This window comes from Saccopteryx bilineata, chromosome 1, assembly GCF_036850765.1.
Source record: "Saccopteryx bilineata isolate mSacBil1 chromosome 1, mSacBil1_pri_phased_curated, whole genome shotgun sequence".
Taxonomy (NCBI): domain Eukaryota; kingdom Metazoa; phylum Chordata; class Mammalia; order Chiroptera; family Emballonuridae; genus Saccopteryx; species Saccopteryx bilineata.
In genome coordinates, this window is record NC_089490.1 from 90,735,934 (window position 1) to 90,760,146 (window position 24,213).

General features: G+C 48.3%; 1 protein-coding gene across 4 annotated transcripts in view; it reads left to right on the plus strand.

Annotated features, from left to right (window-relative positions):
• The window catches only part of MYH9 (myosin heavy chain 9), a 102,235-nt gene extending 89,561 nt beyond the window's left edge, over positions 1-12,674 (plus strand). For all 4 annotated transcript variants that reach the window (XM_066259355.1, XM_066259347.1, XM_066259338.1 and 1 more), the window contains 14 exons: positions 1,260-1,466; positions 1,696-1,800; positions 2,077-2,229; positions 3,268-3,516; positions 4,633-4,845; positions 4,964-5,176; positions 5,407-5,568; positions 6,578-6,706; positions 7,728-7,816; positions 7,905-8,028; positions 8,264-8,472; positions 9,042-9,150; positions 9,257-9,429; positions 11,151-12,674. In XM_066259355.1, the coding sequence (XP_066115452.1) occupies positions 1,260-1,466; positions 1,696-1,800; positions 2,077-2,229; positions 3,268-3,516; positions 4,633-4,845; positions 4,964-5,176; positions 5,407-5,568; positions 6,578-6,706; positions 7,728-7,816; positions 7,905-8,028; positions 8,264-8,472; positions 9,042-9,150; positions 9,257-9,429; positions 11,151-11,268 (2,253 nt within the window). In that variant the 3' untranslated portion in view covers positions 11,269-12,674. The remainder of the gene's footprint in view (positions 1-1,259; positions 1,467-1,695; positions 1,801-2,076; positions 2,230-3,267; positions 3,517-4,632; positions 4,846-4,963; positions 5,177-5,406; positions 5,569-6,577; positions 6,707-7,727; positions 7,817-7,904; positions 8,029-8,263; positions 8,473-9,041; positions 9,151-9,256; positions 9,430-11,150) is intronic.
• Positions 12,675-24,213: the final 11,539 nt, after the last annotated feature.

Below are 24,213 nucleotides of genomic sequence, written 5' to 3' on the forward strand. Positions count from 1 at the left end.
TGGCTCCGTGACTTCAGGTGGGGGTCTTGCCCCTTTCAAGGGTGGGGCCCTCCTGCAGACTGGATGCCACTCTGAGACACTCTGCAGAACAACAGAGCAGCTCCAGGCCTTAGTGATTGTAGACTTTGGCAGATAGTTACCTTGTGCCTCAGTTTCCCCATCGGTAAAGGAGGCTGATGATAGGTCTGTCTCTTACACATTTATGTGAAACTTAGAGTTGATGACATGTGAAGCAGTTAGGTAGTATAGGTTCAGTAAGTTGTGCAAATATTTTTATTGTTATTTTACTCAATAACCTGCCAGACCCACAAAGCTTTAAGAAACTGCAGCAACCCTGAAACTGGGTTTCAGTGGGCCTTATGGTCTCTTTTCTGAAGCCTCGGTCCTCTCTAGAACCCTCCCAACAAGGGGTCAGCTGGAGTCTTCTTGGGAAGACTCTGGGGATATTAAACCCAGCTGGTCTCTCTGCCGGGCAGTTGATGGCCCAGCATCAACAGGACAAGTGCTGCCTACTGTGGCTTCCAGCTCACAGCCATTCTTAGTGCAGCACAAAGAGGACAAAGGCTCTTCCACGTGACAACCTATAAGATATTTTAGAAATAAGCCTTGTCCATCTGTCTCCCTTCAACTTTCACCCAGTTCTGCACAGGTTGAAATTTTTCTTTGCCCTTTAGCTGTTTTTATCCAGCATTGCTTTGCATTCATGGTTTATCCTTGCCCAGCTTGGTACAGATTAGAATGGGATTGTCACGGTCACGTTTATTTCGTTAACTCCAGTTTCTTTTCTTTTCTTTCTTTTTTATTTTTTTTAAAGAATATTACATCATTACTTTGAACATCAAATTTCAAAGAGGTTTTATGGATGTCTAATGATGAACAGTGAGAATTTCTCTCATTCTTTTATATCATCACTGAAATTGTAGTATCAGTGACAGCACCTTACACTTGAATGTTCCCTCCACCCATGACAAGGCTGGGCAGGGGCTGTTCTATAGGTGGGGAAACTGAGACCCTCAGAGATGAGGACATGTGCTGGGTGTCACCTACCAGTTGAGTGATGAATACAGATCAGGTGTGAGCCTTCTGAGTCAAGGACTCTTGCTAACAGGCCATCTTCCAAAAGGACCTAACATCATTTTTGCTGCAGAGGCAGCAGTTTCTGGATCTGAACCCAACAGTTTTTCCAGTGCTACTAGAAAGACCAGCCTCATGACACAGCATGGATGCCCTTTTCATGCCTTTGCTTCCTTTCCTACCAGGTAAAAGCCAACCTTGAGAAGGCCAAGCAGACCCTGGAGAATGAGCGAGGGGAGCTGGCCAACGAGGTGAAGGTCCTGCTGCAGGGCAAAGGGGACTCAGAGCACAAGCGGAAGAAAGTGGAGGCCCAGCTCCAGGAGCTGCAGGTGAAGTTCACCGAGGGAGAGCGAGTACGCACGGAGCTGGCCGACAAGGTCACCAAGCTGCAGGTGAGGCCTCTGCTGGGACCCCGGCTTGGATAGCAGTCCCTTCAGCATCCCCTCGGTCTGGGCCCAGTTTGCCAGGGTTCCTGTTCCTTTTCTTACATCACACAGGCTCCTCAGTGAGGCTTCTGGGCTCAGCCTGTGACTCAGGTTCAGCTTAGCCTAAAAGCTCTGAGATGGGGCCAGAGCAGTCATGGTCAAGCTCATGGGCTTTGTCTCTCCTTTCCCTGTGCAGGTAGAGCTGGACAATGTGACGGGTCTTCTCACCCAGTCTGACAGCAAGTCCAGCAAGCTCACCAAGGACTTCTCCACTCTGGAGTCCCAGCTGCAGGACACACAGGTAAAGGCGGCAGTGGGCCTCTGTAGCTAGATCTTTCTGGGAAGATGCTGTGCCCACATGACATCACCTATCAGACCTCGGGGTCTTCCAGCTCAGAGCTCCTCTGATTACCCATCCTCTCCTGCATCCACTGGGTTTCTGGCTCCTCCTGGGTCCCCATCAGGTCTTTACCAGCTGTCTCCTGAGTCAGAGGGACTAGCTGCTCCTTCCTGCCTAGAGTTTTGGGGACCCAAGGCTCTAATGTGCACCTCCTGTGCCCCCTTGTCCTCGGAGTAGGAGCTGCTGCAGGAGGAGAACCGGCAGAAGCTGAGCCTGAGCACCAAGCTGAAGCAGGTGGAAGACGAGAAGAACTCCTTTAAGGAGCAGCTGGAGGAGGAAGAGGAAGCTAAGCGGAACCTAGAAAAGCAGATTGCTACCCTACATGCCCAGGTTTGGTGCTAGCTTCCTTACCAGGTGCCCAGTCTGCCAGGTAGCTCAGGGTAACTGATCAGCTTCTGCAGGCTGAGGAGGCACAGCCTGGCCTGCCGGACCCTCCCAGGCCTCCCTGAACTGGGTGCCCTTCCTCAGGGAGTGCCTGTCTTGTCTAGTACAGAAATCTTAGCCCAGGGCCCCAGGAGGAATTCAGGGAGCTGTGAACTTGGAGGGGGGACTGAACAGCTCTATTTTCACCAGTCTCTCGCTGATGTCTAGCATTCCCTTCCTTATGAACGTAGACCATAAGCCGTGGCAGTTATAGCGCATGAGACCTTGTGCACTAGAAACCACCAGTCACCATGCCCAAGCCACAGCAGGGCTTTGGGATGTCATTGTGTGCCTTGCACTTCAGGAAGCTGCTATTTGATGTGCTAATAAAGAAGTACATGGGTTATTATAAGTATCTGACAACCGCATTTCCCTGTATTAGCTTTCTTGATAATCCTTGATAATATTTTTTATATATCAAAACGGTATGATGAGGAGTCCATAGTTTGATCTAGACTGTCAAAGGATCCATGGCTAAAAGTAGATCAAGAGTCCTGTTATAGATCTCATCTTAGGACTTAAATGTGCCAGGCTTGCCGATCTGCCCTAAATGCAGGATGGGTTCATAGTCTGCTGCATGGTCTGGGGACTACATGCATGTGGTGGCAGCTTTATATGCAGGAGGCTGCAGGACAGGTATCTGGAGTAAGGTGACCAGAGGTTGCTCCTCTCTGGGGCTTGGTCATTACAAACTAGAAACCTGGAGTAGGTCACAGTGGAGAGGCCTCCGAGGCTGGCATATCCTCTGCTCAGTGCACTCAGCAGATACTGCTGTAGAAATAGCATTTCTCATGCCCTGGTGGAAGAGGGCAGTCTCCATAACTGGTTTGGCTCCCTGGTTTTCGTTCCTGTGGTAGCAGTCTAGCTCCCGGCTGTCTTAGGCACAGGTGCATTACCTAAACAGGTACCATATTGGGTGTCTCCTTATTCCTTGCTCCTGCCCAGGTGACCGACATGAAGAAGAGGATGGAGGATGGTGTGGGGTGCCTGGAGACTGCCGAGGAAGCCAAGAGGAAGCTCCAGAAGGACCTGGAGGGCCTGAGCCAGCGCTATGAGGAGAAAGTGGCCGCCTACGACAAGCTGGAGAAGACCAAGACACGGCTGCAGCAGGAGCTGGATGACCTGCTTGTGGACCTGGACCACCAGCGGCAGAGCGTCTCCAACCTGGAGAAGAAGCAAAAGAAGTTTGACCAGGTGTGTGCTGTCCACATGGTCCTCCTCATTTCCTCTCCTCTGCACACCCCACAGCCTCGTGCCAAGACCACTGTATCAAGCAGGCTCTGGGATCCCATCACTGTCTCGCTTGCCACAGGAGCCTATGAGCTGGCAGGCACTCAGAGGTCCCGCTGGGCTTCCCCCGTGGTGAGGGGCCGGGCAAGAAAGCGCTCAGAACAGGTTATCTTCATATGATGATGGGTCTAGGAGCGACTTCGCTGGTTTCTTATGTTATGTATGTGTTCTATAATGAACCAATTTTAGTTACTTAGAATTTTTATTTATGTATTCTTATGATTCCTATGTCTTCCTCATTCTAAAGTATCTGAGACAGCTTACAGAGGCACAGATGATGTGCTGGGATGGAAAGTAGAAGTCAGGGCTCGGCTTGCTGGGCCTGTGCCGCCCATGTCTTGGGCTCGGCTGTGCTGCTTCCTTTGCTGTTATCTCTGGCTCCTACATGCTATCAGAGCAGAGTCAAGTAGTTGCTACATAGACACTGCCTTCAGAGTCTAAAGCATTTATTCTGTGGTCCTTTAAGAAGTAGGTCCCTGGAGAAAATGAGGGATTGGGACAAAGGAAATGGGAATGGGGGAAAAGAAGGCCTAATGAGGGTAGGCTCCTGCAGAGAATGAGTACAGGGGGATTTAAACTCACATCCTTAGAGGAGGCCACACATGAGCTTGATTCAGACTCACACTCTTCAAGGTAAATGCCAACCAGCTGTTCAGGGAAACCAAAGCCTTTCCAGGTTCTGAGGGTGCAGTGTTTCCTGTGGGTTCACATTGTGTGACAAACAATTAATGTTAAGTGGTAAAAACGAAAGACTTTAAAGCATGATAGCAGAGACAGTCTGTACTCTTGTCTGGTTACAAGAACACACTGGACAGTGCATGTCACCCTTGGAAACAGCTGGGTTCACCAGGTAACAGCTTTGGACTTGTTCTTCTTAGAGTACCTCCCCTGAGACCCAGCACCTGTGACATTTGTGGCTCAGAGAGTCTGGGTCTGGATATAGCCTGCTGGGGTCAGCAGGTTCTGAGCTCTTTCTAAGAGTCTGTTGTTTGAGCCTCATGGCGCTTATATCTTTTGAAGCTTCTGGCTGAGGAGAAGACCATCTCCGCCAAGTATGCTGAGGAGCGTGACCGGGCTGAGGCGGAGGCCCGTGAGAAGGAGACCAAGGCACTGTCGCTGGCCCGGGCCCTGGAGGAGGCCATTGAGCAGAAGGCAGAGCTGGAGCGGCTCAACAAGCAGTTCCGCACGGAGATGGAGGACCTCATGAGCTCCAAGGACGACGTGGGCAAGAGTGTGAGTACTGGGAGGGGCTGAGTGGACAGCACAGAGATTAGTGGGTGAGTGGACACGGAGGCAGGATCCTGGGGGAACTCTTGTCTCTGCTCCTTACTTGGGTTCCTTTGGGTGGCAGGTCCACGAGCTGGAGAAATCTAAGCGGGCCCTGGAGCAACAGGTGGAGGAGATGAAGACACAGCTCGAGGAACTGGAGGATGAGCTTCAGGCCACCGAGGATGCCAAGCTGCGCCTGGAGGTGAACCTACAGGCCATGAAGGCCCAGTTCGAGCGGGACCTACAGGGCCGGGATGAGCAGAACGAGGAGAAGAAGAAGCAGCTGGTCAGACAGGTGCGTATGGCCTCTTTGCATCCTGGGCAGGGTCATCTCCGCCTGGGTGGCGGCAGAGCGGGGGGGGGGGGTGAGTCAGTGACTCTATCGGGGGTTTTCTCTTTAGGAATTTTTATTGATCCCTGGGGGCCCCATGGTTCTCACAGAACTGGGCCAACCACTCTGGGCTCAGAGCTAAAGTAGAGTCTGTGTGTGGGTCCGGCCTCCCAAGCTGTGGGCACTCCCCCCAGGTGCGGGAGATGGAGGCAGAGCTGGAAGACGAGAGGAAGCAGCGCTCAGTGGCAGTGGCCGCTCGGAAGAAGCTGGAGATGGACCTGAAGGACTTGGAGGCCCATATCGACACGGCCAACAAGAACCGAGAGGAAGCCATCAAGCAGCTGCGGAAGCTGCAGGTGAGGTCAGGCCGGACCAAAACAGATCTGGCAGCACTTTGTGGCACTGGGCTCAGCATGGGGCTTGGACACTAGTGGAGTGACCAGTTAATGCTGGGAATTGCTGCCTTCCCCTAGCCAAGGAAGGTCTTGGTGTCCTTAGCCTGTCTCCCAGATGGGGACTCAGGACCAGAGAGTGAGTAGGGAAAAGATAGTCTGAAAACACGCTTGTACTAAGACCAATGTATCTAATGAGACTAAAGAAAAAAATGTCAAACCTGGCTTTGCAGCACATTGTCAGAATAAACCTGATACAACACAAATGTGATCGAGTGCAGGGATACAACTTGGGAAATTTCCTTCTGACCCATAACTAAAGAATAGCAAATTAAAAAGAGCTCTGAGATGCCACATCATACCAGCAAATCAGCAGCAACAAAAATAAATGTAAACGCCTGTGGTTGGTGAGGTCAAAGGGCACAGATGCTCTGCTGGCTGTTGGCATTCTCCCAGTACCGTTTGGCTGAACCCAACAAGAGTCTCAGCTTTTGACATAAGGAGTCCCAACATGGGATTTTCTGCAAAATATAGGAAAAGTTACTTGACAAAAATCTACAGAATTTAAACAAAAATGTCCTGCCATGTGGTCCGGATGGCCTGGCAGAGTAGCAGGCGTGTGTGGGAATAGTGCCTGAGCGCTGATTCAAGTCAACAGGGAGTTGTAGAAAGTGAGAACTTACACAACTTGGGCAAATGTGTACACAGTGCCTAACACTGCCCAGAGTGTGCTTTGTAGGTTGTAGTGGTCAGAGAAGTGTTAAAATGGTGTTGAGTAAAGAGACATTTTGTCTTTGGTGACTATTTTGCCCTTTTAGTTAAGCTAATTGTGTTGTCAAGGTGAAAGCAGTCACACTCGCCTGTTGGCGGTAGTCCCCGGGAGGGGCGGGAGGGCAGATGGTGGGATAGACAGGACATGCGTGGCCTCTGGGGTGGTGGTGCCAAGTGTCTCCTCCCCCCCCCCCATCCCTAGGCCCAGATGAAGGACTACATGCGTGAACTGGAGGACACGCGCACCTCCCGTGAGGAGATCCTGGCACAGGCCAAGGAGAACGAGAAGAAGCTGAAGAGCATGGAGGCCGAGATGATTCAGCTGCAGGAGGTGGTCCAGGGCCACAGGGTCGCTTGGGGTTGCTTGGGGTGGAGGCCAGAGGGCTGCACAGGAACTCTACTGGGCCAGCATTGGGTGGGGCTGAAAACAGCTACAGCTAGAGCTCGACTTACGACCACGATTGGTTCTGACAGACCAGTCGTAACACGATTTGGTCGTAAGTTCAGTAGGCTATATGTACAGTACTGTGAAATGATATAAAAATCTTTAAGTCAAGGACAATTTCCTCTTGGTAGACATCTTGGGAGGGATTTGATGAAAAATATCCAAGACACAAAACACAAATTGCTGTACCGAGTCTGGGATAACAGTTGAAATGGTGCACGAGGAGATGGTAGTGCTGCCGGAAGCTGGTCCGCACTGTCGTACGCCCAGCTGGGCAACACTTGCGCTGACAGATGTGGAGCAGTCGTGGCTAGCGATTGTGGTCGTAAGTTGCATAGGTCGTAAGTTGATCAATACCTGTAGTTGAATATGGTAGTGTATAATGTAACTCCCTGCAGAGTGTCATCAGTAGCAAGGCTCCCTGGTATACTGAGGCTGTGTAGTCAGCACATCCTGTTGTGAATTGCTGCCTGGCAAGGAGAGGTTTCTCCCAGATGCTGTGCACTGAGGAGAAATATTTCCTTTCTGTCACGTGAGGCACATTGGAAGCATTCCCCAGGACCGAGGCAGTCTTTTAAAGTGTAAGGGCCAGCACGCCTCATCAGGCCAGGACCGTTTCTTATTTATCTCTACATCCCAGGAACCAGGCCTGGCTCCTGCACTTTGATGTGGGCACTTTGTAAATATGTGGTTTCCAAGCTTTGACCTCAGAGAAGGAATTAGCCCTGTGAGCCAGAGGGGCTCATGAGAAAGGACTTCCTGGAGGAGGCAGGCCCACCCAGGAAGGAGTTAGAGGAGAGGGCCAGGGGCTTGGGCAGGATGGCAGTGCAGAAGACCAGGAATGGAGGAGGTGGGCTTTCAGGACTGCGGGCTGCCCAGTGAGTCACACTCTGGGTTCTCATGGCAGGAACTGGCAGCTGCTGAGCGTTCAAAGCGTCAGGCTCAGCAGGAGCGGGACGAGCTGGCTGATGAGATTGCCAATAGCAGCGGCAAAGGGTGAGTGGGCCACTGAGAAGGGCAGGTGCCGGGGGGTCGAACCTCACCTCTGGGAAGGCCCCTTCTCACTCCTCCCCGGCCCCCCCAGAGCCCTGGCGTTGGAAGAGAAGCGGCGCCTGGAGGCTCGCATCGCCCAGCTGGAGGAGGAGCTGGAGGAGGAGCAGGGCAACACAGAGCTGGTGAACGACCGGCTAAAGAAGGCCAACTTGCAGGTGGGTGGGGCTGGGGCACCCGGGCACTCATTTGTGCACTGTCTTGGGGGTGTGCATTCTGAGCACCGTGTTGGTGAAGCCAGCTGCTTCCTGACTGCTTATAGGAAAGTGTCCTGGCCTCTGTTAAGTTTTGGAGACCAGGTGTTATCAGAGAGTCAGCAGGATACACTGTCCCACCTCTGTTTCCATCTGGGTTCCCGGCCTTCCTCAAGGTCACCAGCCCTTGTTCCCTCAGATTGACCAGATCAACACCGACCTGAACCTCGAGCGCAGCCACGCCCAGAAGAACGAGAATGCCAGGCAGCAGCTAGAGCGCCAGAACAAGGAGCTCAAGGTCAAACTGCAGGAGATTGAGGGCACTGTCAAGTCCAAGTACAAGGCCTCCATCACTGCCCTGGAGGCCAAGATCGCGCAGCTGGAAGAGCAGCTGGACAATGAGACCAAGTAGGTTCATCACCTGGCGCAGTCTTCAAGCCCCTTTGTGGTCCTGTCCCTAAGTCCCGTCAAGAAACAGACTTCTGTCCCCGAGTCCCAGAGGCTGTTTTGTCCATCCTGAAGGGGTTCCTCCATTTCACTGGGGCCTTGTGGAGTTTGAGTAGATGTCCACAGCCCACCTCTAGAGTTGGGGGTTCTGGTGACCATGTCTGAGGGCTGCAACAGAGAGAGGTAGGGGTTCATAACCACCTGGGCTGACTATGTAAGTCACCAAGGCAGAGACTTGTTTGGAGGTAACAGGGGTCCCAAATCTCAATTCTCCCCTTTCCCAGGTGCATATATGTTGAGATGTGTCCTTTCCCTTCCCTGAGCCCCAGTTCTCCCATCTGTGAAATGTGCCTCCCAGAAGAGACAGAGCTTATCGTGGGTGTTCAGTAAAGAGGGCCGCCTTAGCATCAAGGCCTCGCTGTGCATGAAATACCAGTGAGACCCTGGGAATGGGTGGTTCAGCTTGTGGTTTGTCGGTCAGACCCTCTGAAGGAGGGTGTCCCCTGAGCCGCTCTGTCTGTGCCTGGCAGGGAGCGCCAGGCCGCCTGCAAGCAGGTGCGTCGGGCCGAGAAGAAGCTGAAGGACGTGTTGCTGCAGGTGGATGATGAACGCAGGAACGCAGAGCAGTTCAAGGACCAGGTGTCTTTTGTGGGCAGAGCGGTGGGGACCCAGGGTGGCCGGGAGCTGGGTGGGCCACCCTGGCTGAGAGCACCTAACCAGCGCCACTACCCACACCTCCCCACAGGCCGACAAGGCATCCACCCGTCTGAAGCAGCTCAAGCGGCAGCTAGAGGAGGCGGAGGAGGAGGCCCAGCGGGCCAATGCCTCCCGCCGGAAACTGCAGCGCGAGCTGGAGGATGTCACGGAGACTGCCGACGCCATGAATCGTGAGGTCAGCTCTCTCAAGAGCAAGCTAAGGTGAGCCCTGCCTCTGCCCAGCTCCTTCACTGTTCGTTCTGCTCCCAAACGTGTTTGTTCTGCAAAGCACAGTTCAGACAATAAAGCTTCTGTAAAGTCTATTACATTTCTCACCTGGATGGCAGTGAGCATGGCGCTTGAGGATGAGAAAAGGCCGGTCAGGGTCCACTGCCTTCGGGGGTTCTTCTATACCACCTGGGCATTAGTCCAGCCTTTTGAATAGAGTAAACTCTAGGTAAATGTATTCTATCCTATCTGAACAGATGCTCACATGGCTGCTCCCAGCTTGATGAGGACAGTTTCATGCTGGGTGTTTTGAACTAGAAGGTGAGACAGTCAGGCTGGTCCCAGGCCGGTCCTAGGTGCCTAGAGAGCATTTGTTGAACAAAGCTGCTATCCTGGCACTGTGCCTGTACCCTCAGGGCAGAGAGGGCTCTTTGCATTGCTCAAAGCAGTGTTAACATTCAAGAAGTGTGACGAGCCCTGGCCAGTTGGCTCAGTGGTATAACATCAGCCAGGTGTGTGGATGTCCCAGGATTGATTCCTGGTCAGAGCACACAGGCAAAACAACCATCTGCTTCTCTACCCCCTTCTCTCTCGCTCTCTTTTTCCCTTCCTCTTTTCTCCCTGCAGCCATGGCTCAATTGGTTTGAGCAAGTTAGTCTGGGGCACTGAGGATGGCTCTGTGTAGCCTCTGCCTCAAACACCAAAAATAGCTCAGTTACCAAACAGTGGCCCAAGATGGGCAAAGCATTACTGCTCTGTACAGGGCTTGCCAGGTGGATCCCAGTCCAGGCACATGCGGGAATCTGTCTGTGTCTTCCCTCCTCTCAGAGAAAAAAAAAAGTATGACGTGGCTGAAGCAGAGGGTCTTTCCCCCCAAAATTCTCATCTCTAAGCTCCTTTTCATGAAGCATGAATTCAACAAGAGCAGACATTCTAGTCAATATTTAATGTAAGTTTCTTGCACATGATGGGAGGACGAGGCCAGTCTTGCACACTGTGTACCAGTCATTCCTGCACCTCTTGTTTTTCCCTGTTTTTTTGTTTGTTTGTTTTTTTCATTTTTCTGAAGCTGAAAATGGGGAGAGACAGTCAGACAGACTCCCTCATGCGCCCGACCGGGATCTACCCGGCACGCCCACCATGGGGCGACGCTCTGCCCACCAGGAGGCGATGCTCTGCCCATCCTGGGCGTCGCCATATTGCGACCAGAGCCACTCTAGCGCCTGAGGCAGAGGCCACAGAGCCATGCCCAGCGCCCGGGCCATCTTTGCTCCAAAGGAGCCTTGGCTGCGGGAGGGGAAGAGAGAGACAGAGAGGAAAGCGCGGCGGAGGGGTGGAGAAGCAAATGGGCGCTTCTCCTGTGTGCCCTGGCCGGGAATCGAACCCGGGTCCTCCGCACGCTAGGCCGACGCTCTACGGCTGAGCCAACCGGCCACGGCCGGTTTTCCCTGTTTTATACTGTCAGCGAAGGGTGGCATTTTGCAAAATGGCGACTGCATCTTTTTTTGTTCCTTTCCTTTTCACTGGTCCTGATTTTCTGGTGTTTTTTGCTAGTATTTTGTGATAAAGGGGAAGCTTCAATCACCTGTTCTGAGAGCCTGCCTGTACTGTCTGGCTAAAGGCTGTGGCCTCTTGAGGTTACTGTGGAACATGTGAACTGTGCTTGGGCCGCCCTGGATGGCCCTCTGACCTTCTGCCTCTGCCTCTGCCCTCAGGCGAGGGGACCTGCCATTTGTTGTGCCCCGCCGAATTGCTCGGAAAGGCACTGGCGAATGCTCGGACGAGGAGGTGGATGGCAAAGCGGACGGGGCTGAGGCCAAAGCTGCTGAATAGGCTCTTCTCCACCTGCTGCCTGAGACGGACAGACCAACCAACAACCTATCAATGGATGACTCCGCCTCTCCTTCCTAGACTCCATAGCACCCCCCTCTGCCCACCATGGGACTGCTGTGACTATGATCCCCACCCCTCCAGACGAAGGGACCTCAGGCCTGTGCCTCCCCTGCCCCCTGGGCCTTGTTGAGGTCCTTCTGCTTTTCTGCTGCAGCCCTTGCTGCTCCCTCCCACCTCCCCCAGAATCTAATACCAAAGAGTCAGGGTCCTGGGCCCCGGCAAGGAACAGAGTGACCTGCAGGGTCTTCGGCCTTCTCTTGCCAAAAGCACAAGATGGTGAGGCCAGAAGGTCAGGCCACTGGGGATGGGCAAGAGTTTTCTACGAATCTATTTTTCTCAGACTGAGGAGTTTTGATAGCCCAACACCCCAGAAGAGTCATCACCTCCCCCACAACCAGTTCTTCCTCACCCTTTCTTTGCTGTGGCAATCACACATGGTGACCTCACACCCTCTGTCCCATCAGGCCCCCATTCCCGCGGGCTCTGGGTGGTCCGGCAAGAGCAGGCCCAATGATGCCACCTCTGTGCAGGGCACAGAATGCTGGGATGGGGAGGGAGATAGCCCCATCCCCAATGGGCAGCGCCACTGTCCCCTTATTCTAAAACGTCTCAAGTGCAATGATGACCCCCTTCCCTCCTTTGTGGAGGGCAGCCCGCCTGCAATAGCAAGGCCATTGAGCAAGCAGACAGGCCTGGGGGCCAAGCTGGAACAGCCAGAAGTGGCTTCTCCCAACATTCTTGGGGACCAAATATATTTAATGGTTAAGGGACTTGTCCTAATCTGACAGCCAGAGCATCAGACAGGGCCAGTGGCCCTCCCCCACAATCTTGTACCTACTCTAGGACTGGGGCCCAAGGGTAGTTTATCTGCACCGTTGACTCAGTATAGTTTAAAAACCTACCACCTGCACAGATGGCTTTGAAAGGAAAAAAAAAGTTTTCTTTTTTCCCCTTGTAATAAACAATAAACTTCCCAGTCTTTATCACTGCCTTTCTCTTGGAACCATGTTTAGAAGAGAGTAGCGTGTCCTACACTGGTCTACACTGGTTGCTGAATTTACCTGTATTTCTAACTGTTTTGTATATGCTGCATTTAGACTTATAGCAAAGAAGGCATTTTTTTAAAGAAAAACTCAACAAATCATGAAGATGTGTAAAAGCTACATATGCCTAAAGAGCTCTGAATTCAGGTCCCTGTTGCTGTCACAAAGGAGTGAATGGAACTCCCACCCTGCCCTTTTTTATATAATAAAGTGCCTTAGCATGTGTTGCAGCTGTCACCACTACAGTAAGCTGGTTTACAGATGTTGTCCACTGAGCGTCACAATAAATACCATGTGCTATGAGCCGTGTGTCCAGTGTAAGCCGTGTGTCTGCTGGAGAGGGTGGCCTGCCGAGACTGTGCTTTGTTCTGCAGGCCCCCACTTTGTGCATCTTGGAAGCTTCCACCAGCGCGGCATGGCTGAGGCACCAGCCTGGGTAGGGGTGGAGGTCATGCAGAAAAGGAACATTAGAAAGGCTGGCTGGGCCAGGTTTGTGGATGCTGAGTGTCTCGTGGGAACCTTAGTTCATTAGTTACCGAGCACCTCCTGTGTGTTTGTCACTGGGCTGGTGCAAGGTGGAGACACATGGCCCAGGCACTGACTTCCAGGACTTCCTTAGTCATCAGGCAATGCAGAGTCTGCGCTACGGAGGGATGGTCGTCCCAAGTGCCATGGAAGCAGGAGGGAGGGACTTGGTGCGTTGGCCTGTGGGTATTGCAGCAGGAGGCTCTTCATAGGACTGTCAAAGCTTTTGTTCACTCATTCATTCCTTCAGCGAAGGCTGAACATAAACCAGATATTTGCTTACCAGGAGTACAAGGGAGGTGAAGGGAGACCGATGTCCCCTCAGTTGTAAAAGGTGGGGAAAAGAGGAAAGGTTTCCTCAGAGAAAGGATATGGCACCTATTTGTCACAGGTGTGGACTCCAGCAGCAAGCCCTGGGCCCCTTGATGGCCAGCACGGTGGCTAAGGTATGCTGTGTGCCTCTGGACAGGACATTTGCCAGGCTTCCGACCAGCGGCCTATCAAGCCTCTGAGCAGGTGCATTTTCTCTGGGGAGGGAACAGCAGGAGGTGTCATGAAAGGGAGGTGGGCCTGGCCTTGGAGAGCTGGGGGGCTGCTCTGTCCATTCAGTAACATTGGGGTTTCTGGGCTGTGAAATTCACCCATGTTCGTTGCCACGTGAGATGCTCCTGTGTTGGGTTCCAGCTCATTGCAACCTGGAACGGGGTGTGGGAGTTTTGGACACATCTGGAGCCAACAGGGAGAAAATGACATTTGTAGGATACTTGAAGGTTTTAAGGATTTCTGTTCCTCTGCAGAAATGGCATAGTCCAGAAAACAAACAGAACAAACTCTGACCAGCCCTGCTTCCCAACCATGGGCCAGTCATTTCACCCCATCAAAACCTTCGTTTTCTTAGCAGAAACAGGTAATAAATGTTCTCGTCATAGGGCTGTTATAACAGTTACGATTGTATGAAAATGCTTTGCAGGCCTTGGCCAATTGACTTTGTCTATAAAGTGTCATCCTGGCATGCCAAGGATGCTGTTTCCATCCCCAGTCAGGGTATAAATAAGAACCAATGAGTGCACAACTAGTTGATGCTTCTATCTTTCTCAAATCAATTGAAATTTTTTTTAAAAAATGCTTTGCACAGTGTAAGGGGCTCAGGTGTTATTATATTTTTCCCTCAAAGACTAGGCTTTTTCAAAGGATTTATTTACAGTTTTTTTCCTTAAGTTAGAAGCAGGGAGGCAGAGAGACTCCTGCATGCACCCTGACCAGGATCCACCTGGCTAGCCCCCCTATAGGACGATGCTCTGCCCATCTAAGGCCGTTGCTCGGCAACTGAGCTATTTTAGTGCCTGAGGGAGGTTATGGAGTCATCCTTAGCATCCAGGGCCAACTTGCTCCAACTGAGCCATGGCTGCGGGAGGGGCAGAGAGAGATAGATAGGAGGGGGAGAGGTGGAGAAGCAGATGGTTGTTTCTCCTGTGTGCTCTGGGAATCAAACCTGGGGCATCTGCATGCCGGGCCAACACTACCACTGAGCCAACATGACAGGGCCTATTTACAGTTTTTTAAATCATGTAAGATTCAAATTAAAATTTACCATCTGAACATTTTTTTACATTCAGTTCAGTACATTAAGTTCATTTACATTGTCATGCAATCATCACCACCATCTTTTCTCAAAACATTTTTTATCTTGCAACACTGGAGCTCGGTTCCCATTAAACACTAACTTCCCATTTCCCCTCCTCTCCCTCAGCCCAACAACTTCATGTCTGTGAATTTGACAACTCCAGGTACCTCACATAAGTGAAATCATATACAGTACATTTACCTTACGCCATGGTTCTTGGCCTCAGGAGACCTAATCTGTGTCTTTAGATTATGAAAATCAGCTGGGCCCTGACCTGAGACCCTCTGACCTGGTTCTGTCAACTGGATGGAACATTTCTCTGGGTTTCATGGTGAATGGACAATCCTGCCCAGACAAAAAGAGAAATTCCTTGAGTACTGAGTAGGAGATGAAACAAGTGCACTTTTGCCCAACTTTCCAGTATTCTTTTCAGACCCATTGTTTTTCCAGTCTAAAATGACAAGAAAATTGCTGTGAAGATGCAGTAGATAAGGCATCAGTTTCAAAAGGAGGGAGGCTGAGAAACAGCTGAAGTAAGAACATAGCCTGTCCCATGCTCTAACATTCAAGCCCTTATTGTCCTCCTCCAGGTACTGAGCAAATTTGAAAATTTTTTTTTTTAACTTTTTTTTTTTTTTTAGATTTTATTTATTCATTATAAAGAGGGGAGAGAGAGAGAGAGAGAGAAGGGGGGAGGAGCAGGAAGCATCAACTCCCATATGTGCCTTGACCAGGCAAGCCCAGGGTTTTGAACCGGCAACCTCAGCGTTTCCAGGTTGATGTTTTATCCACTGCGCCACCACAGGTCAGGCCTGAAAATATTTTTAAATGGAGGAAGTGAAATCTTTAGGATAAAAACTTGTCATATTTTGGGGCACATCCTTGTTATGGCCCAGTTTGATCTAAAGGTCATTGTTAAAATATATTTTGATGGCCCTGGCTGGTTGGCTCAGTGGTAGAGCATCGGCCTGGTGTGCACGAGTCCCAGGTTTGATTCCCAGCCAGGGCACACAGGAGAAGCGCCCATCTGCTTCTCCACCCCCCCTCCTTCCTCTCTGTCTCTCTCTTCTCCTCCCGCAGCCGAGGCTCCATTGGAGCAAAAAGATGGCCCTGGCGCTGGGGATGGCTCCTTGGCCTCTGCCCCAGGCGCTAGAGTGGCTCTGGTCGCGACAGAGCGACGCCTCGGGTAGAGCATCGCCCCCTAGTGGGCGTGCCGGGTGGATCCCGGTTGGGTGCATGCGGGAGTCTGTCTGACTGTCTCCCCGTTTCCAGCTTCAGGAAAACAAACAAACAAACAAAAATATATATATTGATTATTCTGCAAAAATATTCTGAGTACTTAAGTTCACACCTCACCTTCCACCACTCCAACTATATCAAAACCAAACAGAACAAAACAATACTGATTGGTTTAGAGGTTGTTTGTACAATGTAACTGATTAAATAATGCTTAATATACAGAATACTCTGTTGAGATGATTGGGTAAATCAAACCATCAATGACCAAAAGAACTTGCCTTCCCTCCAGTCCATTAGAAATAGTTCTGCCTCATGAGTCCATAGCCCTATGAAAACGACCTACATTTAAAAACTAGAAAGCAAGTACATTTGTCTTCTCCTGACTCACCAGAAAGAAAGTAATAACTCAGGACCAGGAGATGTCTGTTTTATTGCCATATTGGAGGTCTGTGGGTGCCAATTCAATCCAATGCTGTGTAACTGACAAGTTCTGGAATTAGTTTCTGGCTGTGGGACGTATTCTTAGTAAGAGGCAATGCAGATTTCCTACCTCCGCCACCATGAAGCAAGCCAATTTATGGGTCGAAATGACTGGGGTAAAACTGGTGAGGACGTAGTAGTGAATGATTGCTCATCAGAGCAGGAGCGGTAGAGATAGGAGAGACAGCTTTTAAGCACATTCATTAATAATGTGAGGAAAGCCCTGGCCGGTTGGCTCAGCGGTAGAGCATCGGCCTAGCGTGCGGAGGACCCGGGTTTGATTCCCGACCAGGGCACACAGGAGAAGCGCCCGTTTGCTTCTCCACCCCTCCGCCGCGCCTTCCTCTCTGTCTCTCTCTTCCCCTCCCGTAGCCAAGGCTCCATTGGAGCAAAAAAGATAGCCCGGGCGCTGGGGATGGCTCCTTGGCCTCTGCCCCAGGCGCTAGAGTGGCTCTGGTTGCAACATGGCGACGCCCAGGAGGGGCAGAGCATCGCCCCCTGGTGGGCAGAGCGTCACCCCTGGTGGGCGTGCCGGGTGGATCCCAGTCGGGCGCATGCGGGAGTCTGTCTGACTGTCTCTCCCTGTTTCCAGCTTCAGAAAAATGCAAAAAAAAAAAAAATCCTAAAATAAAAAAAATTAAAAAAATGTGAGGAAGAAAGTGAAGTGCAAGTTTGTGCATGATGCCATATTGTTCTAGTTACTAACCATCATGAAGAAATGAGAGGAACTCTAGATGAATTTCAAACACAGTGCAAGGGCAATAAAGGGAGGGAGGTGTAACAGCCTTCTTGTAATTGTACTGAGAGTAAATCTTATTAGTCTTTATAAAATTTCATTTCCCAAATATGTTACACTAAGGAAACACCGACTCTGCTAAAGGTCTCTGCCTAGTAGGCCAATATCAGTAAAAGAATAATAATGTCCCTAAGTGTTTATTAAGAATTAGAGGAATTAGGAATATTTTAAATAAAGAGAAAAAGGCAGTTTGGGTTTTAGCGAAACTGGTAATTCTGAAATCTGCAATAGGAAGACTGCTTGAGAGAAAAAAGTGGAGTGTCATTTCATGTAAAATTGCTTTCATATCTTCTGTAACAATTTAGTAATAGAGTTATGGACTTGGAGTTAAGCCAGTGAAAAAGAAAGGAAATTAGGAGAATTTGGTACAGATATGATATTTTAAAGATGGGAACTAAGCGGCCCTGGCTGGTTGGCTCAGCGGTAGAGCGTCGGCCTGGCGTGCGGGGGACCCGGGTTTGATTCCCGGCCAGGGCACATAGGAGAAGCGCCCATTTGCTTCTCCACCCCCCTCCTTCCTCTCTGTCTCTCTCTTCCCCTCCCGCAGCCAAGGCTTCATTGGAGCAAAGATGGCCCGGGCGCTGGGGATGGCTCCTTGGCCTCTGCCCCAGGCGCTAGAGTGGCTCTGGTCTCGGCAGAGCGATGCCCCGGAGGGGCAGAGCATCGCCCCCTGGTGGGCAGAGCATCACCCCTGGTGGGCGTGCCAGGTGGATCCCGGCCGGGCGCATGCGGGAGTCTGTCTGACTGTTTCTCCCCGTTTCCAGCTTCAGGGGAAAAAAAAAAGATGGGAACTAAGCTTTAATAATTAGCTTTTAATTTCAAACTGTAGAATGTTATTAAAGCTTCCCATTCCTATTTTAACCATTTGGACAGGTATGATAATGAATGATAAATACAAATCCGAATTTTCAAAATGGAAAAGTTCTGCAGAGTGGAGGAAGTAGGTGAGCAAATACTATGATTCTATCCATTTATTCAACAAATACTATTGAGGGAGTTAACATGAATCTAGGACAGTGGTTCTCAACCTTTCTAATGCCATGACCTCGCAATACAGTTCCTCATGTTGCGGTGACCCCAAACCAAAAAATAATTTTGGTGGCTACTTCATAACTGTAATATATGCATTATATATTTTCCGATGGCTTTAGGCGACCCCTGTGTTTTGGTCGTTCGACCCCCGCCGGGGTCGCGACCCACAGTTTGAGAACCGCTGATCTAAGAGAAGAAATAACTAAGTACACAGGTACATGATACCATGTAGAAAGTGATCAAGAGAAAGAGATAGATGGGTGAGACATTTGGCCAAGCAGGAAAAGGTCAACCCTAAAAGTAAGGCTGGTGGGGAAAGTGGTTCAGTGTGGCGGGTGGTAAGAGGAGTTGGGTGGGGTCTAGTTCTAACACAGGACATTGGCCTGAAGACTTTTTTTTGTTGTTGTATTTTTCTGAAGTGAGAAGCAGGGAGAGAGACAGAGTCCTGTGTGTGCCCAACCGGATCCACCCGGCATGCCCACCAGGGGGCGATGCTCTGCCCATCTGGGGCGTTGCTCCTTTGCAACCAGAGCCATTCTAGCACCAGAGGTGGAGGCCACAGAACCATCCTCAGTGCCTGGGCCATGGCTGCGGGAGGGGAAGAGAGAGATAGAAAGGAAGGAGAGGGTGAAAGGTGGAGAAGTAGATGGGCGCTTCTCCTGTGTGCCCTGGCCAGAATCGAACCTGGGACACCCACGCTCTGGGCCAGTGCTCTACCACTGAGCCAACTGGCCAGGAACTACCTGAGGAATTTAAACTTTATTTTGTTTGCTTGCTGGCTGAAGGAATGAATCAAACCACTGATTTTTTTCTGAGCTGCTAAGTGACAAACTCCAATTTTTTTATTTTATTTATTTATTTATTTTGGACATTGATGACATTTTTGCTTTAATGGGAGTTTAGATGCTCATGTGTGAGACTGCTAAGTGATTAGCAAACCAGTCCAGTGTTCAGCTGTTTAAGTGCAACTCTCCAGAGCTAGAAGATCTGAAAGCACCATTGGACTCAAAGGAGCTGATTTAGTGCAACACTGTATAGCAGTTTATTTCAGTTCAATAAACATTTAGAGCAGCTTTGTGTCATTTAATCAAGTGTTTGACTATTAAATAGTCTAAATTGACTAAATGTCATGTTAAGATGAAAAAAAAAATCTATCACATCTTGCCCTTGAAAAGCAGATGTAATAATTCCTTCCCTTACTGAAACTGGTAGGTCCAATAAAGAACAGTACTTTTATGACTTACCAGGGAATTAAGACCTGCATAATTAGGTCTGTAAAAATCTACTCTGTGCCTTAAGATAAATGGGAAAGGGAGGTGGGGAGTAGCAAGGAAGCACCCAAAAGGCCACTTGGGCCTTATTTGCTCTGTTATAGGTAAGTCTGCTTCTGAACACCATGGTTGGTTTGTAGCTTCTAATGGTAGTGCTGTCTTGTTTATATTAATATTGAACTCAAGGTCGCGCAGGCTTGAGCAAGGAGTCACTCAGTCTGCTGTAGCCTCTTGGTCAAGGCACATGTGAGAAAGCAATCACTGAACAACTAAGATGCCACAATGAAGAATTGATGCTTCTTATCTCTCTCCTTTCCTGTCTGTCCCTATTTGTCCCTCTTTCTGTCTCGCAAAATATAGGGACTCAGAAAAAGATAAATTATAGGCATACATATGAGCATTTATCTTCAACCTACCTATCAGTGCTTAACAGAAAAGTAATTCCTTTTTTACTCCATTTTAATACTTAAATATATATATAAGTATATATATTTATATAATAGATATTTCTTTAAAAGATATAAAGCCCAATAAATATATGGCAAATCCTTATCTACACAGTAGTAAATAGGTTTCATCTTATGGACTTCTGTATGCTGCTCTTGTCAGCTTGTTAAAATAGGAAAAACTGCTAGTGTCTGTTGTAACGAATGGTATAATTCAATCATTTACAAACCTTTTTTCCCCAGGCACAAATTCATTCTTGCTTTGAAAGATGTAGATTTTTAAAGCTGAACTGATCCCAACATCCTCTGCAAATTCTAGATACAAAACATTTAAAACAATGTCGAAATGCTAGGTTTAACTCCAGCTGGCATAAAAATGTTGAGTCTTCAGCTAAACTAGACACCATCAGTCTTAAGATTGCCTGTTATATTTGCTATAAAGCATCTCAACAGATGGATTCCAGAATAGGTCACAGCGCTGTGAAAAGAAAAGAAAAATCATTTTCTTCCTTACTTCAGAGGCAGTAATAGATCTGAATTCATCTAACTTGAAGAAACTGTTTATAAACTCTGAGATCCCTGTGTGAAACAGACATCTTAGTTTCTCTTACCTTTCCTCTCTCCCCCAGCTTCCTGTGGTATTCAAAATCTTGTGGTAGACACTGTCTGACTTATTTCCTTCATGATTCTAAAACTTCCACCACCTGTTATTTTGTTTATTTGTCAGACTAAAAGTTGTTTTTGTTTTTTCATGGAGTATAATTGACAACATTGTATTAGTTTCAAATGTACAACATAATGATTCAATATTTGTATATACTGCAAAATGATCACAATAAGTCTAGTTAACAGGTTACTATACATGATTACAATTTTTTTTTTCTTGTGATGAGGACTTTTAAGATCTACTCTTAGTAACTTTCAAATATGCAATACAATATTAACTACAGTCACCATGATGTATATTACATCCAGGACTTATTTTACAACTAGAAGTTTGTACCTTTTGACCCCCTTTCCCCATTTCTCCCATCACCCACCCCCACCTCGGGCAAACACCAAACTTCACTGCATCTATGAGCTTGGTATTTTGTTGTTTAAATTACACATATAAATGACATCATACGGTGTTTGTCTTTCATATATTTCATTTAGCATAATGCCATCAAGGTCCAATTTGCATTTTTGTAAATGGACAAGATTTCATTCTTTTTTATGGCCAAATAGTATTCCATTGTGTATTCAACCACCTTTTCATTTTTTTTTTTCAACCACCTTTTCTTTATTCCTTCTTTTATGGACATTTAGGTTGCTTCCATGTCCTAGTTATTGAAAAATGCTGTGGTAAACATGGGGATATCTTTTCAAATATGTTATTTTCACTAGATAAGTATCAGAAATGGAAATGCTGGATCAAATGGTAGTTCTACTTTTAATTTTTTGAGGAATTTTCATACTGTTTTCCATAATGGCAGTACTAATTTACATTCCCACTAACACACAAAGGTTCCTTTTTCTCCACATCCTTGCCAACACTTGTTTCTTGTCTTTTTTGATAATACCCTGACAAGCAGGAGGCGGCTTCGCATCGTGGTTTTGATTTGCATTCCCTGATGATGAATGATGTTCAGCATCTTTTCACGTATCTGTTAACCATTTGTATGTCTTCTTTAGAAAAATGTCTATTCGGATTCTCTGCCCATTTTTTTTTTCTGTATCTTTCTGAAGCTGGAAACAGGGAGAGACAGTCAGACAGACTCCCTCATGCGCCCGACCGGGATCCACCCGGCACGCCCACCAGGGGCCATGCTCTGCCCACCAGGGGGCGATGCTCTGCCCCTCCGGGGCGTCGCTCTGCGGTGACCAGAGCCACTCCAGTGCCTGGGGAGAGGCCAAGGAGCCATCCCCAGCGCCCGGGCCATCCCTGCTCCAATGGAGCCTTGGCTGCAGGAGGGGAAGAGAGAGACAGAGAGGAAGGAGGGGTTGGAGGGTGGAGAAGCAAATGGGCGCCTCTCCCATGTGCCCTGGCCGGGAATCGAACCCGGGTCCCCCGCACGCCAGGCCAATGCTCCACCGCTGAGCCAACTGGCCAGGGCCTCTGCCCATTTTTTAATCATATAGTTGTTTGCTATTGAGTTGTATAAGTCGTTTGTATATTTTGGGTATTAATCCTTTATCGGATAAATGATTTGTAAATACTTTCTCCCATGTAGTAGAAAGCCTTTTCATTTTGTTGAGTTCCTTTGTCAGGCAGAAGCTTTTTAGTCTGATGTAGTCCTACTTATTTTTCCAAAGGAATCATCTCCAAGACCGATGTCAAGGAACTTAGTGACTATGTTTTCCTCTAGGACTTTATGGTTTCAGGTATTACACTCAAGTCCTTAGTCTATTTTGAATTAATTTTTATGTATTGTAGTTTAATTTCATTCTTTTGCATGTGGCTGTGCAGTTTTCCCAACACCAGGTATTGAAAAGACTGTCCTTTCTCCATTGTATATTTCTGGCTCCTTTGTTGTAAATCAACTGACCATATGCATGAGCTTATTTCTAGACTCCTTATTCTGTTCTACTGAATTTTGTGTGTTTTTGTGCCAATAGCATACTGTTTTGATTACTAGAGCTTTGTAATATAGTTTGAAATTAGGAAGCATGATGGCTCCAACTTTATTCTTTCTTAAGATTTCTTTGGCTATTCAGGGTCTTTTGTGGTTCTGTGTAAATTTTAAAATTATTTGTCCTATTTCTGTGAAAAATGTCATTGGCAAACTCCAATTTTTGCTTTAGGAAGATTAAGTGGTGTGTAGATGGAATGAGAAGAATGGGAGACCTCTTAGAACAGTTCCAGTCAAAAGTATGAAGCGATGTTTACTGAGTTAATCCTACTATGAGCCCAGTATTCCACTAGATGCTCCCACACATACTCTCAATGATTATTTAATCCTGATAATAATCCTTTTAAGAAGGAAAAGTATAGAATTTTCACTTTATTTTTTTTGGTGAGAGGAGGGGAGATAGTGAGGCAGACTCCTACATGAGCTCGATCCACCCAGCAACCCCATCTGGGGCCAGTGCTCCAGTACTGAGCTATTTTTAGTGCCATAGGCTGACTTGCTCAGAACAACCCAGCTATCTTCAGTGCCTGGAGCCTTGTTCAAACCAACTGAGTCACTGGCTCTGGGAGGGGAAGAGGGAGAGAAGGGGGATAAAGAGGAGGAGAGAAGCAAATGGTCACTTCTGTGTGTCTTGACCGGGAATCAAACCTTGGATGTCCATACGCCAGGGCTGATGCTCTATCCACTGAGACACCAGCCAGGGCCCATTTTACTAATAAAAACAGATATAGAAAGGTTGAGTAAATTGCCCAAAAGTCCCACATATAAAAGTGGTAGAATTAGGCTCCATTCCCAAATCCGCTTGTCTCATACACTCATGTCTTTTTAAAAACAAACACTATAACAAGTCAATACTATTCAAATGACAATTATTTTAACAAGAACAATGATGGAATGGAAAGGAAGGGAAGAGGGAGAAGAGATTTTGGCAGAGTCAAATGTATGTGGGCAACTGAAAACAGTATGGTGACAAGGGATTTAAAAAAACAAAGAGTCAAACTCTTTAGCCCAGATCACAGAATATGGCTGTGAACTTAGCTTTGGAAAGAAAAATAGGAAATCAAGTTTCGGACTTACTGTTTGAAATGACAGCAAAATATTCGCATAAGAGCAGAAAAGTTCACTTCCTCTGATGTGTGTAAAAATCATAGAGATCACCAGCAACACACCCCAAACTGGAAGTGTCACTTCCTCAGCCAAAGACATACACTGAGGGCTGGGGCTCTCTTCAGCTTGACCGTTGTACAGTCTCAGACTATCACTAAATTCTGAGTCTCAAAACATATCTGTTGACAAACTGATTCCTATTGTTGCCCTGGAAAACAACTACCCCACACTATTAAGTCACAGTGTCATGCCTTAAGACCAGGACATCATCACCCTCACCACATAGCAGGGTATTAATTATTCTTGCAGTTTACCCACTGGAAAGAGCTCCTTTGACATAAAGCTAACAACTAGTCAAAGATGGATGAATTTCCTCGCGTCAGTCAACTTTTTAACAAGCCCACTTATGAGGGAGTGGAGGATTGGAGGAGGAGACTCAACCCTTATTTGCTCTGTTTCTAAAATACACCAGAATTTCTCTGCGGGAGGGTGTCAGGTACTGCACTCATTGTGACTGGGGACTCTGGTCCTTTTTATGCACCAGTTTTTTTTTGTAAAGCAGTGCTCTTACTTAAAAACAAGGATTTGTGTGTATAGTTCTTAGGTTTCATTTCTTTAACCCTGCCAATAAGTCTCGTTTCAGGGCTTGCTGCAGATGACCAAGCACAAAGGAATGTCTGATGTCACAAGCCGAGAAGCCCTAGATCAGG